Genomic DNA, 10,407 nt, shown 5'->3' with positions numbered 1-10,407 from the left:
GTGTACCAGTCCTAAAACATCTAGCAAGACCCCCTACTGATGTACACAAATTACCCATTGACCACAATGCATTTGGGGCCAAAAATAAGATTTTTAAATTGGCCCGATTACATTTTCTGTCGAGTCAGATTTGCAACTCAAACCCCACCAGCCTCACAAGCTACCTGTGCTGAAGCCACGATGCTTTTTAGGTGTTTAATGCTGATCTCGAGGGCGAAAGTGCAGCTCCACACTTACACAACCTCATGACATCCTCCTCCTTTCACTGTGATTCCGCACCCAACAGGGACTAGAACCAGTAGCAATGCGTTCTGATTAGTAAAACATAATCTGTGACCAAAAGATACGGTATTCTCAAAGAAATGAGAGAAAGGAAAAGTGCTGGGGAAAAGCCAAAAATGCTCAATAACAGGATTTGGTCTTGTCGGACACACTAAATTCCCTAAAACTAAACTAAACCTGAATTCCCTCCAGTATTCCTTCCTTCCTTCCCTCCTCCCCGCTCCGCAGCGCGATGGCCCCGCGGCCGGTGCGCGCTCCCGGCTCTGCGCGCTCCCCCTGCTGATGGATACACACACAGGGAGCGGTCAGTCCGCGGGTCCCCGGCTGGCACAGCCCCGGGCCGGCCCCTCGCCCCTGCCGGGCGGGCCCTTCACACCTGAGCGGAGCCCAGCGGAGCCGGGCCGGGGCGGGCCGGGGCGGGAAGAGAAAATTTCCCCCGCCGATGCTTCCGGTCGGTGACTCAGCCCGGGTCCCTCGGAGTTCTATAAATAAGGAGTGTGCGGCCAGGGCCGGCACTCCGAGCCGCCGAGCCCGCCCCGCCATGCAGCTGCTCCCTGTGGCCCTGCTGGCCGCGCTCCTGGCCGCCGGCCGCGCCGGTGAGTGCGCCCCGCGCTTTGCCCTGCTGCTTTCCCCGCTGCTCGCTCGCTTTGCCACTGCTCTGCTGGGTGTGGGGCCAGACCCCGCTGGCCTGCCAGGGGTGATCTTGCCTTCTGAGGGGGGGTATTGCTGGCAGCAGACAAGAGGCGAATTCCTGCGCTTTTAAAAGCTGCTGCCTGGTAGCGCAGAGGTTACCGCGGGCGGATGGTGGCTGGGATGCTTTCCTGCTCAGCGCTAAACTCCGGGGCGTTCTCGTTCGCTGTGTAAAGTGCTGGGGAGGTGGGAGTGTGTGGCAGAGGTGCTGACCCGAGCTCTGGTTCCCCCGCAGCCAACCCCTGCTGCTCGAACCCCTGCCAGAACAGAGGCGTGTGCATGACCGCTGGGCCGGATCGCTACGAGTGCGACTGCACCCGGACAGGCTTCTACGGGCAGAACTGCACCACACGTGAGTATCCCACACCCCTCTCCCTGGAAATGAAATGCAGGATCCGGTCCCAGCATTGCACGTTATCCTCCGTGGCTAATCAATAATTACCTTCCCATTGTCGTTGGCAGCGGAATTCTTCACGTGGCTGAGGCTAGCACTGAAACCATCCCCAAACACTGTCCACTACATCCTCACCCACTTCCAAGGAGCCTGGAATATCATCAACAACATTCCCTTCCTACGGGATGCTATTATGAGATATGTACTAACGTGTAAGTGTGAATTGTCTCTTCCAGTCCTCTTAAAGCTTACTCCAGAATATTGCACTGCATTGATCTGTCTACAAACCAAGCAGCCTAAATTGCACTGAAGTTGAAACGCCAAAATTTAAGACTTCTGCATGATTCAGGCTTGTATGAGACATGCTGAACTGCACCTTGATTCTGCTTTCTGCAGGATTTTGCTGACATGAACTTATCAAGCCATTGCTCGTGTTAATAGTGAGATCTAGCTGATCAGCCAGGATCTAGTCCTGTTATTCAGTAACTATAATCATATTCAACATCAGGAACTGATACGTGTGGAATTCGCAACTGCTGCCAAATATATGCGAAAGATCTGGCTTTGTGATTTACTTTTTGAGACTAAAATGTACAGTTAAAAATAACCAAATACTTATTTGTCTTTCAGCAAGATCACACTTGATTGACAGCCCACCAACTTACAATAGTGACTACAGTTACAAAAGCTGGGAAGCTTATTCCAATCTTTCCTACTACACGAGAAGCCTTCCACCAGTAGGACTTGACTGCCCAACGCCAATGGGTGTTAAAGGTGAGGAATAAACCAGACACGTAATGATTGCTTGGTCTTTTCTAAGAGGAAAAAATCAGTAGTGGTTCCTATGAGACCTGCTTGTCTGTAGCCTTTTTTCAGTGTAGTTGACTTTAGGAATAACTATATTTTGGATATATTGTTTAAAGATCTGAAAGATATTATTCTGGCTCTTGGTATTGAGTTATATGCTAAAAGCGGGTATTTATAAATTTCTAATAAAATCAAGAAAGTGAGCATAGAAAAATAGCTAATCCCCCTTGCTTGTATGTTGCTGTCATTATATTCCACTGAAAGTCTTAAGCCATTTTGTTAGGAATAAACTTCAGTATTGCATGAAGGGTTGTCTTGAGTATCTCACTGTCTGTTTCTCCCACAGGAAAGAAAGAGCTCCCGGATTCAAAGCTGATCGTGGAGAAGTTTTTGCTGAGGAGAAAGTTTATTCCCGACCCACAAGGCACAAACGTGATGTTCACATTCTTTGCCCAGCACTTCACCCACCAGTTCTTCAAGACAGACCACAAGCGGGGCCCTGCCTTCACCAGAGCGCTCGGCCACGGGGTACGGTCACGGCCGGGGACACGGCCCGTGCTCTTGGGGAGCTGCTGAGAGGCTGGAATGGCTGGAATGGCATCCTGCGTGTTGCCAGGGGACACAAACACCTGTGCACACACTGTGCCACAGTCCTGTGGGATTACCCCTTCTGTAACTACTCCTCAGGCCAAATTCCAGTGTTCGGCAGCATCTTTTCCTGGGTCAGAACTGTGTGCTCTGCACAAGTGGTTTTGTTTAAAATACCTGCCCATTGATCTTGTTGTTCCCCAAAAATCTGTATTCACCTAAATCATGTTAGGTGTAGTGGGCATCCAAAACTTCTCTGGACTCTGTCAGCTCCTAAGAGCTGTATCCAGCACTTAAATATTGCTTATGTACTGCTAATAGCCTTAGTTTAAAAAGAACTTCAGAAGCAGACTTGGATTTAAGATCTTTGCCTACAAGACTTACTTTGGATAAAGAGTTCTTCACCATAAGTGTCACTCTTATGTCCAGACTATAGCTATAAATTGTGTGTGTATATATAGAAAGCTATCTGCATAATAAAAAGTTGCTGACACTTTAAACAGTGTCCTTTTAAATTGCCAATGTAACAGCCTCCTCTTACGCAGAGATGGCTCCAGTTGCCAGGAAATAATTTGGCTTCATCTTAAATATCGGTGCATGATACTTATAAGGTAGCGGTAATATAATTAAAAGGTAAACATCTAGGGGGTGAACTCCTGTTGGTATCCATAGAATGGGGACTTATCCTAAAATAGCAAAAAATGCAGGATGGCTTCATGTCCCAAATGCTTTTGTTTTATAGGTTGACTTGAACCACATTTATGGAGAGACTCTGGAGAGACAGCTTAAACTGAGGCTTCGAAAGGATGGAAAGCTAAAATACCAGGTATGTCTTAGCTCAGAATTCCTCCCTCCTTACTGGATGGCACAGATTACCTAAATTAGTGCTGTGTGAATGGTGTAGGTGATCTAAAGTGCGTGAGTCAGAGCTGAGAGAGTCGACAGAGCTTAACCCAAGTGTCGCAGCTCACGACTCCTGTTGTTTCCCCCTGGCACAGATGATCAATGGAGAGATGTACCCTCCGACGGTGCGGGACACACAGGCAGAGATGCTGTACCCACCCCACGTGCCCGAGCACCTGCAGTTCTCCGTGGGGCAGGAGGTGTTTGGGCTGGTGCCGGGGCTGATGATGTACGCCACGATCTGGCTGCGCGAGCACAACCGCGTCTGCGACATACTCAAGCGCCAGCACCCCGAGTGGGACGACGAGCAGCTCTTCCAGACCACCCGGCTCATTCTGATAGGTGAGGGCCCCTGCTGCTGCGTGCAGCTCCAGCTCCAGCCTGCATGGCTGCAGTGAGGGGGAAGCTGTCCTGTAAAACTGGACTGTGAGTGGCTCCTTCATGGCCTGTCGTGGGGATTGTGTTGAGATGCAGCTCCCTCCCTCCTCTTTCTGCTAAAGATGGAACTGAAGAAGACTCAGGGACACTCAGTTCCCTTTTCTGAGGGAAGCAGAACTGAAAGTAGTGAAAAGACAGGAAGCTCAGGTTCCTTTCTCAGAGAAAGCCTGTAAGGCTGGATGACCTCAGGCTCCCTGATCTGGGGTTTTGGGTTTTTTTTTCCCTAGGGTTGGGTCAGCTCAGGTATGCTTTCAAAGAATGGCTGTGATTAAGTCTAAAGTTCAGACGGTTATGTAAAATGTAACTCTGCATAGTTCTCCTGCCTAATTGTGTGCTCAGTGGTATTTCATCTTATGTAAATGGTAATGTGCTCTAAGCTGGAAAAAGCCTTGCCCAAACTGAAACCGTAAACCAAAACAATTGTATTATGTAGTTCAGAAGCTGAAATTTGCTTTCAGATGTCAGCTTTCTTCATTATCCCCTCCCTCTATCCTAGAGATATTGTATAACTGAACACAGTGTAAATACTGGTGTGTGCTGTTCTGTGGAGGGTGCAAGGAATTGTGTCTTGGGAGGTGGAAAACAGGCTGTAGAAAACATGTCACTACCCACAGCCCAGAACTCTTGGGATCTAAAGTACTGTTCTGCGTCTTAGTTACATAAAATACACAAATTCCTTTCTAGGAGAGATGACAGAAAAGCGTTTGTTGTCCTGATCACTCTAGTATATTTTAGAACAGTTCAGAAATGGTATTTTCCCTGCCACAGAGAAGCAGTGCCAACATTCTCTCCTGTTCTTTGTCCAACAGGAGAGACAATCAAGATCGTTATAGAAGACTATGTGCAGCACCTGAGTGGGTACCACTTCAAGCTGAAGTTTGACCCCGAGCTGCTGTTCAACCAGAAGTTTCAGTACCAGAACCGCATCGCAGCTGAGTTCAACACTCTCTACCACTGGCACCCACTGCTGCCTGACACCTTCCAGATCCATGACCAGGAGTACACCTTCCAGCAGTTCCTCTACAACAACTCCATCATGCTGGAGCACGGGCTTTCCCATATGATCAAATCTTTCTCCAAGCAAAGTGCTGGCAGGGTAGGTCCTTCCTCAAGTTGATGGTGAACTGACAGAGGCATGAGGTGGGGATGGGACAAGGGAATGGGATAAAGCTATTTAAAACTAATTACTGGAAAGGCACAACTTCCTCGTGACTTGTATCAGGAGATCTTACAGCTTTTCCTCTTTCATGAACAGGTTGCTGGTGGGAAGAACGTTCCTGTTGCAGTACAGAAAGTGGCAAAGGCCTCCATTGACCAGAGCAGGCAGATGAGGTACCAGTCCTTGAACGAGTACAGGAAACGCTTCATGCTGAAACCATTCCGATCCTTCGAAGAGCTTACAGGTAACAGTCCTCATCCTTCCCACCAAATGAGAGACATTGCCTTAAAATGCCCACAGAGTCCTGCAGTGTCATTACTGGACAGACTCGCACAGAAAATGGGATTTTTCCACTCAGAGTTTTCCCTCATTGCAGGAGAAAAGGAGATGGCGGCAGAGCTGGAGGAGCTGTACGGGGACATCGACGCCATGGAGCTGTACCCAGGGCTGCTGGTGGAGAAGCCCCGGCCTGGGGCCATCTTTGGCGAGACCATGGTGGAGATGGGGGCGCCCTTCTCCCTGAAGGGGCTGATGGGCAACGCCATCTGCTCCCCCGAGTACTGGAAGCCCAGCACCTTCGGGGGCAAGGTGGGCTTCGACATCGTCAACACAGCCTCCCTGCAGAAGCTCGTTTGCAACAACGTCAAGGGCTGTCCCTTCACTGCCTTCCACATCCTGCCTCCCGAGCCCACTGAGGCCACCATTAACGTTAGTACCTCAAAAACTGCCATGGAGGATATCAACCCCACGCTCCTGCTGAAAGAGCGCTCTGCTGAGCTCTAGAAATCCAGCTATCTGTCTATTTATTTATTTAACTGTGCTATTTATTCTATTTATGGCTTAGTATTTAAAAAAAAAAAAAAACAACTTGAGCATCTTCATTGTGGGGGTTGCCTTAAAATTCCTTACTGAGGTAAGGCTTCCGTTTACAAAAGGGATTTTCTGTGTTTCAGCTTTAACAGTGGTGAATCCCTTGTTTAAAATCTTCTGTAACAGAATGATGTATTCCAAAGTGGATAGAAGGTCCACCTTCTTTTTACTATTGTTTTAATACTTGATGAAAGGGAGTGGTGGTGATTCTGTCTGGCAGTTCTCATAGGTCACATAACACTACAAAAGCAACTTCTTTTCTCAGCAGCTTGAAAAAGCAGCTATTGACCTAAAAGTACAAAAAAAAAAAAATCTGACTTAATGAAAACTGCCAGAAGAGATTATGGTTTTCATATGAGCACTCAAAAATTAACAAAAAAATATATATACTTGATACCCACTTCTTTATGTAAGGTCAGAAAATGCATTGCATTTGTTTTTGATACTACCTCTCCTTTACTGCAGATAGGGCACTTTGTATCATAACTTCATGTCTCTTATGTACAAATCCACATCTCAATTTAGATGTAAGTCAATTTTTTTACAACTTTTTAAAGATATGTTTTTAATGTTTTAAGTATTTAAGGTAATTTTTTAACAACTTCTAAAAAATGTTTTTAGTGTTTTAACTATTTAAAGAAAATAGTACTTTTCCTGGGTTCTACTTCTTTTTGAAGGAAGTGTGACAGATGTATTAGTTTTATAAGGGGTGAGAATGAGATACTGAGCTTAGCAGTAACTGACTCTCAGGCTGCAATTCAAGGCTGTTTGCATTTGGATAGGGATGTTTTTATTATGTAACTCTGGGGAGGTCTTAAACTTAGCCTAAGGCACAGGGATTCTTTTCATAGCTGTAGTTCTCTGGTCTACTTGATAATATAGTTTTAATGTCTGTTACTCTAAGGACAGAAGGACAGTATAGCTGGAGTTAGGGTGTGCTGTGGCTTTGTGCTCCCAAAAACAGGGGGGCTGTAAACTGAGCAGCTCTGTAAATACACAGAGAACTGAACACAAGAGACTCAGCAGCACTTCCAGACACAGGAGGTAGCTCTGCCTCTGTGCACAAGCTGTACATGCAGTTTGTACTTTTATTTATTGGGGGTAGGGGAGGAGGGATAATATTTTATTTATAATTTATAAACTGAGGTATTTTAAGTAAGTGGCTTAAGCTTTAAAACTGGCCAGCACAAAATCTCCTAGTCATGTTGGTCCTAATCCAGCAGTAAAATATCTAGTCTCATCTGGGCACACAGGTAACACAGGATCTTGTATAGGACTTCAGACTTTGCATGTAAGGGTATCTTTTTTTAATTTCTAGAGAGGAAATGTAGAAGATGATCTTCCCATAAAAGCAGCTGGGGAACTATAGGGAAAAAGAAAATGTCACTTCAGACTGGAATAGAGCAGCAACCGGGTATTCTGTGCCCCTGCCCAAAATTCCTTGACTACTTGTGAAAAAGGACTTAAGTTTTCTATTTCATCTGAACTCTCAAGCACTTGTAGAGGCTTGTGCATTGTACCAGCTCTGGCAGCAGTGTAGTTTGTCTGTGGCTTCTGTTTCCATGGATTTGTGTAGAGCCAACCATGCCTCGTGCTGGGTGGGTCTGTAATTGTGGCCATGAACAGCAGAACCAAGCTCTCCTGCAGCCATCAATACCAGTGACTGATCTGGACTGGTCCTTGGTATGGATGCTGTGGGATCAAGAAGGGCATTTGTTTTCCTTTCTGTGTTTGAAGCACGAAGAAGGGAAAACCTTCTCTCCCCTTGTGTCCAGAGGTGGTCAGTACTGTATGTGCTAACGAGTGAACACTGCTCGGACACTTGTTCCTCGTGCAAACTGTCCATCAGATCCAGCTCTGGGCACCCTTCAGAGCACCCTTCTGCCATCAGCCCAGGAACAGCATTTGGCAGAGGGTCAAAGGGAGGCAAGTCTGGACAGATTGAGTTATTTTGGGGTAGGTACAGAGGAATTCCTCAGACCATCTCATTTGAGTTAAGTTCCAGACTGCTTCAGCAAGGATTCCTGTGCACTCTGCGTTTTGTACTCTGTGACCATTAAGTGTGGATGTTTGAGATTATTTATTTAAAAATCTGTGAATTGTTTTTCACATTATTTTTGTAGGACAACAATGCTTTTAAAATGAAATTGTTTATATAAATAAATTGAAAACGTTACCTTTATGGACTCCTTTGTTTGTGTTTTCCTTCAACAGTATTTAGAATGGAACAATTTGTTAATTGATCACATGGAGAATTACAGAGCATTACCAGCAGCACTAAATTTTCCAATGTGTCAAACACAAGATGTCTGTAGCTTAAGTTGCCCAGATGGAATATTTTTTCCCCTTTGGCCTCAAGTGAAAAAGGATTTCACTGTTCCATCCCTGGAGGAGCCAGCTCCTCTTATCTACAGCAGAGTGCCAGCACCGCCTTGGCAGTTTCAAAGGGAAAGTACAATACTGGAGTTGCACAACACCACCTTGGTGTAACTGACTTCCCTTCCTCTCTTCCCTTTTCCCAGGCTAGAACAGCCCAGAGCTGTTCCCTTTCATGCTTGGCATTCTCCAGAAGGGGAAACTGCTTTGGGATGCAAGTGACCAGTAGACTAGAGCAGGGCTGTGCTTCCTGAAAGCTGGAGCCAGGAGCTTGAACAATGTGTCCTTCTCTTGCAGTGAGCATCTTTGAGGCCGCCCAGCCTCTTCCCTACATTTCCACCTCTGGTGAGAAACGAGGGGAAGATGGGAAGGAGACATCCCAGGAGATCACTGTACTCCCTGTCACTCATCACCTGCACCAACCTCTGTCACCTCAGGCCCTCTCAACCATCCCACTGCTGACTGTCCTCAGTACTTCCCCCATCCCAATATTGGTGCCCTGTCCTCTCACAGCCTCTGCCTAGAGACCAACCCCAGAGACACAGTACTTCATCCAGAGTCACCTTCCTTCCAGCCACCCAAAGTCCTCTTTGGTCCAATCTCATCCCAGTGTCCCACAGGTCAATATTCCCAACATCTCTCCAGCCCTGCAAGTGTGACAGTTCTGCCTCTGCTTTGGGGCTCATTTCCATCTCCACAGACATGCAGTTCCTTTGCATTCCTCCTGTACCCAGGCACCTAGAATTCCAGCAATTCTCCCCACCATTCATTCCTCATCAATTCAGTGACCATCCTCAATCTCAATGCAATGTCCTGAGAACCCTTGCTAAAGCATCACTTCAGTGCCTCCCCAGGCTGTGGGTGAATGGGGGCAGGTACAGACCACATGTGGGGCTTTTTTCCTTTGACACCCAGTCAGCTCATTGTCCCCACAATTGAATTGCCACTTCCGTGTTTGAGGAGGAAACTGAGCAAAGGAGGAGTGAAGACAAGGCCGGTGGTTTCAGTGGGAGATGACGGGCAGCAATCAGGCGGCTGCAGGATCATCCATGGAGAAGGTGTTTTGGGTGACTGCTGCCCTAATTAGGGAAGGGCCAGCCCAAATGGATTGGAGCATGATGGCTGAGATAGTTTGATCGAGGAGGAGCTCCTCCTTCCCTCTGAGCAGGGGCACGTCCTGATGACACAAAAGACAAGAATGTTCCCTAGAGGAAACCTGCCCTACCAAATTCTTGCTCCCCAGCCTGGGTGGAGGGAACTGTTTCACCCCAGGGAGTGTGAAAAAAGAGGGGGGCTCAGCAGGAAGTCCATCCAGGCTGATGGGAACTCCATGCTTTGGGAGCAGGTCACCTCCCATCCCTGCCAAAGGCTTTCCCCAGCATCACTCACTCTCTGCCCACTGCGTAGGAATTCCTCACACGCACTGAGTCGGAGCCCTGCAGGCATCTGACCAGATTGGTTCTGCACCTGAGCTGAGCTGAGCTTTATACTGAGCTCCCAAGGCAGCTGCTTTTCCAGTTTCCAGGAGACCTTCGAGTAACAGGTGGCCGCAAGAAAATAATCCTTTGGTTTTCAGCATCAATCCAGAAAAGTCAACAGGTGGCTCAGCTGGAGAGAGGGAATGGATCTGGCATGTGTTCCCTGCCTGTCCACAGCCAGTGAAATAGGTGAACAACTCTGGAAAGCTTATTGCAAATCTGTGCTGTTCCCTTTGGAAGACCAGGAAAATACCTTAATGTTGTAGGAATGTAGATATAGAACAGAAAAGAGCAGGCTGTAGCTCTATGCTCTAAATATGGAAAAGGCAGTGATTTGAGACATCCTACCCCCTTTGCATGAAACACATGAAAAGAGCCACACAAGGCAGAAATGTGGCAATATCCCAAAGGAATATCATACG

The 10,407-nt window shown here is 47.2% G+C and overlaps 1 protein-coding gene across 1 annotated transcript; it reads left to right on the top strand.

Annotated features, from left to right (window-relative positions):
* The first annotated feature begins 811 nt into the window (after window positions 1–811).
* PTGS2 (prostaglandin-endoperoxide synthase 2) lies at window positions 812–8,313 on the top strand. Its single transcript, XM_083867745.1, has 10 exons — window positions 812–878; window positions 1,208–1,324; window positions 1,435–1,578; window positions 1,997–2,140; window positions 2,520–2,701; window positions 3,504–3,587; window positions 3,760–4,006; window positions 4,912–5,198; window positions 5,358–5,505; window positions 5,638–8,313. The coding sequence occupies exons 1-10, from the start codon at window positions 824–826 to the stop codon at window positions 6,042–6,044; spliced, it is 1,815 nt and encodes a 604-aa protein (XP_083723871.1). The 5' UTR covers window positions 812–823; the 3' UTR covers window positions 6,045–8,313.
* Window positions 8,314–10,407: the final 2,094 nt, after the last annotated feature.

The sequence above is a fragment of the Zosterops lateralis genome (assembly GCF_965231275.1).
Source record: "Zosterops lateralis genome assembly, chromosome: 9".
Taxonomy (NCBI): domain Eukaryota; kingdom Metazoa; phylum Chordata; class Aves; order Passeriformes; family Zosteropidae; genus Zosterops; species Zosterops lateralis.
Note: the sequence above shows the minus strand (reverse complement) of the source record. Positions and strands in the feature narration are given on the sequence as shown.

What these genes read in the sequence shown, in the direction of transcription:
- PTGS2 (XM_083867745.1), top strand. Translation starts at nt 824, where the DNA reads ATGCAGCTGCTCCCTGTGGCCCTGCTGGCCGCGCTCCTGGCCGCCGGC. An exon ending in TATGAGATATGTACTAACGT is followed by an intron (nt 1,579 to 1,996) that starts GTAAGTGTGAAT and finishes TTTGTCTTTCAG; the next exon opens with CAAGATCACACTTGATTGAC. An exon ending in CCAGAGCGCTCGGCCACGGG is followed by an intron (nt 2,702 to 3,503) that starts GTACGGTCACGG and finishes TTTGTTTTATAG; the next exon opens with GTTGACTTGAACCACATTTA.